Source organism: Aspergillus brunneoviolaceus (genome assembly GCF_003184695.1).
Source record: "Aspergillus brunneoviolaceus CBS 621.78 unplaced genomic scaffold BO95scaffold_15, whole genome shotgun sequence".
NCBI lineage: Eukaryota > Fungi > Ascomycota > Eurotiomycetes > Eurotiales > Aspergillaceae > Aspergillus > Aspergillus brunneoviolaceus.
Genome location: NW_020290745.1, coordinates 157091 through 160001, shown reverse-complemented (window position 1 = coordinate 160001; position 2911 = coordinate 157091). Strand labels below are relative to the sequence as shown.

General features: G+C 17.4%; 1 protein-coding gene across 1 annotated transcript; it reads right to left on the bottom strand.

Moving 5' to 3' along the window:
* Positions 1 to 684: 684 nt before the first annotated feature.
* BO95DRAFT_357118 (uncharacterized protein) lies at positions 685 to 894 on the bottom strand (the record flags this gene model as incomplete). The annotated part of the gene is made up of 1 exon (XM_025582337.1): positions 685 to 894. A coding segment is annotated over one exon (210 nt), but the record flags the coding sequence as incomplete, so codon positions are not given.
* Between the last annotated feature and the right edge of the window lie 2017 nt (positions 895 to 2911).

Sequence of the window (2911 nt, the reverse complement as noted above, 5' to 3'; positions counted from 1 at the left end):
AGTTAAAAAAAGCTAAAATCATATACTAATATACTTAATATTTATTAAGCCGGGATTAATTTATAAATAATCTAAGATTTGTATGGTTAGATAGAACTTTAATAAAATACTAAATCCTATCGAGATATTAATATTAATATTTAAAAAAGTAAATAATAGCAAAAAATTCTTAATCCGGAATACTTCAGTTAAGTTTTATATTTAAAAATTTTCTTGACTAAATAGCAACTATATAGTATTATTTTATTAGTTCCGGTTAGATTAAAATATCTACTATTTCTTTATTATAGGCGTCGGTTTCGATCCGAATAGATTAAATTAGATTAAAAAAACAAAAAAAAAAATAATTTGGAATATGTTAATAAATCGGCGAAATACCAGTTTTTTATTTAGAACTAAATAATATATTTTTAGTTTCTTGCTATTTTAATTTTTCTTTAAAAGATTTATTAAAAATAGTACTAGTAAAGAGAAGTTACAAATAAATCTGCAGTAAAAGTTGCAAAATCTTAAGAAGATTTAAATATTATAATAAATAGTAGATAACAGCCACAAAATAATAGTTTTAATTTGGTTAAGATTTATTGTAATATTTATAGAAAAAATAATATATTTAAAAAATTTAACTTATTACTAAAGAAAGAAATATTTAAATAGTTTAATATATAAATTAGCTTCTTATAGTTATACTAGTACTTTTTTAATATATTTAATATATTTATATCTTATTATCAAGAAGATAAGAATATTATCTAAATACACAATATAAACAATATCGAGAATATTATATAATACAGAGTATATATAATTTTGAAAAGAAGTAAATATATTAGTTAAGCTAAACAGTATTATTATATATTTAAAATAACTATAATATATACGAAATACAGTCTTTTATTTATTTTTTTTTTTAATATAAATGTGATAATAGACGTTCTAGATATTAATTTTACTAAAGTATTTATATTCAGCTAATTAGTTAAGAATTTCAAAGATTAAAAATAATAAATATTAATTCTTTATTATAACTTTATTAAATTTATAATAATCTATATATAGCCGCAAACTTTTATTTTTTTTAAATATAAAGAGAATAAAGGCCTCTGTAAAACTTTTAGATAAATATATTTTTTTATTAGTAGTATTTTTGTTAATATAATCTTTAAGTACTAAAAATTCTCTTTTCAAGAAAGAGTAAATAAATCTAAATAAGAATAATTCGCCTTCGAGAAGATCGATAGTATAATTTTTATTATAATATTTAGAAAAAATTTTAGATTGATTAAAAGAAAAAATATCGGTAAATTTAATTAGTTTTAGTAGAATAAAATTATTTTAATAATATTCTGATTTTTTATTATTACTTGAAAGTTATAGTTTCTCTAAAACTTTAATAATTATATAAACACAGGCGTAATTTCGGCAAGTCTTAATAAATTTTTAAAAATTTAATTCCTAAATTTAACTAAATTTAAACTACTATTATTTATTTTAGAAAGATAAATAAATTTTGTAGTCGAGCAGAGTAGTTATAAAAAATAAGATTAGAATATTTTAAATAATAATAATATATAGTTTAATAAAATACTATTATATTTTTTTTAAATTAATAATATCTAAAAAAATATTTTATATTTTATAGCTAATAATAGAGGTATAGTTAATAGCTTTAAGCTATAATAAAAATTTTTAGAATTTTAAAAAAAAATATTATTATATAAATCTAATATTAATTAGATTATATACCGTATAACTATTAATGTCTGTATAGATTTTTCTAATATTAGATATTTATATTAGTATTAATATTTTATCGGCTGTTTTTACTTTATAATATAAAACCAAGATAGGAAAGTTGGTTTTAGTCTACTTTATTTTTTTATATTACTTTTTCTAGCTTGCAGTTTTTAAATTCAAGCTGATTTTTTTTTCTTTTAAGAATATCGGTTGGTGAGATACTTAATATTATTATATAAAAAATATTATAAAACTTTTCTGACTGGATTAGAATAATTAGTTTTAGAATTAAAAAGTTGAGTATTTTTATAAAATTATAATTATTTTTATAATATATTGGACCTGTTAGGTCTTTGTTTATATTTTTATTTTTATATATATAAATTCTAATAATAAATAGTAAGAAATACTATCTCGTCTTATTCTTTAGGCAGTTGGTATATATATTCTTTAATATAATAACTAAAATTAGAAAGTAATTTTATAAAGAAAGTATAGCTGTATTTTTTTTTAGTAGCTTTAGAAAAATATTGTTTTAAAGTATTAAAATAGATATAAAATTCATAAAAATTTTAATTATTTTACTGCCGAGCTTGCTCTAGCTGGCTTATTATATTAGGTTTAAAAATAGTAGTATTTCAGATAAGAAAAAATATCTATTTAATAAAAATAGATTATAAATAGCTAATATTTTTTTTTTATTTTAGTAGTAATTTTTTAAAATAATAGTATTATTTCTGCCGACAAATTACGCTTATATAGCTTATAGCCTCGAGAATCTTATAATAGTTATTATAAAACTTAGATAATATTTTTTAAAAATTATAATCTAAATTATAAAATTATTTCTAGTGTTTTTAAATATTAAAGAAAAGTTCGAATTGCGGAATATCTTTAATTTTAATATTTATTTTAGATTTATTTAAAGAAGAAAAAGTTTTTTGTTACTAAGTTAATACTAATTTAATATTATTATATTAGATTTTTTATTATAGTTCGGTAATTTATTTTTTTAACTGCTGGTAATCTTATAGCCGACTAATAATATTTCTGACTATAGTAAGATTTTCTACCGAAGAATCTAGTAGTAAAAATAATAAATTATTAGCAGTAGAAGAAGTTTCCGACTTAAAACTGCTATTAGAATATAAGAATTACGGTAATATACTGTATT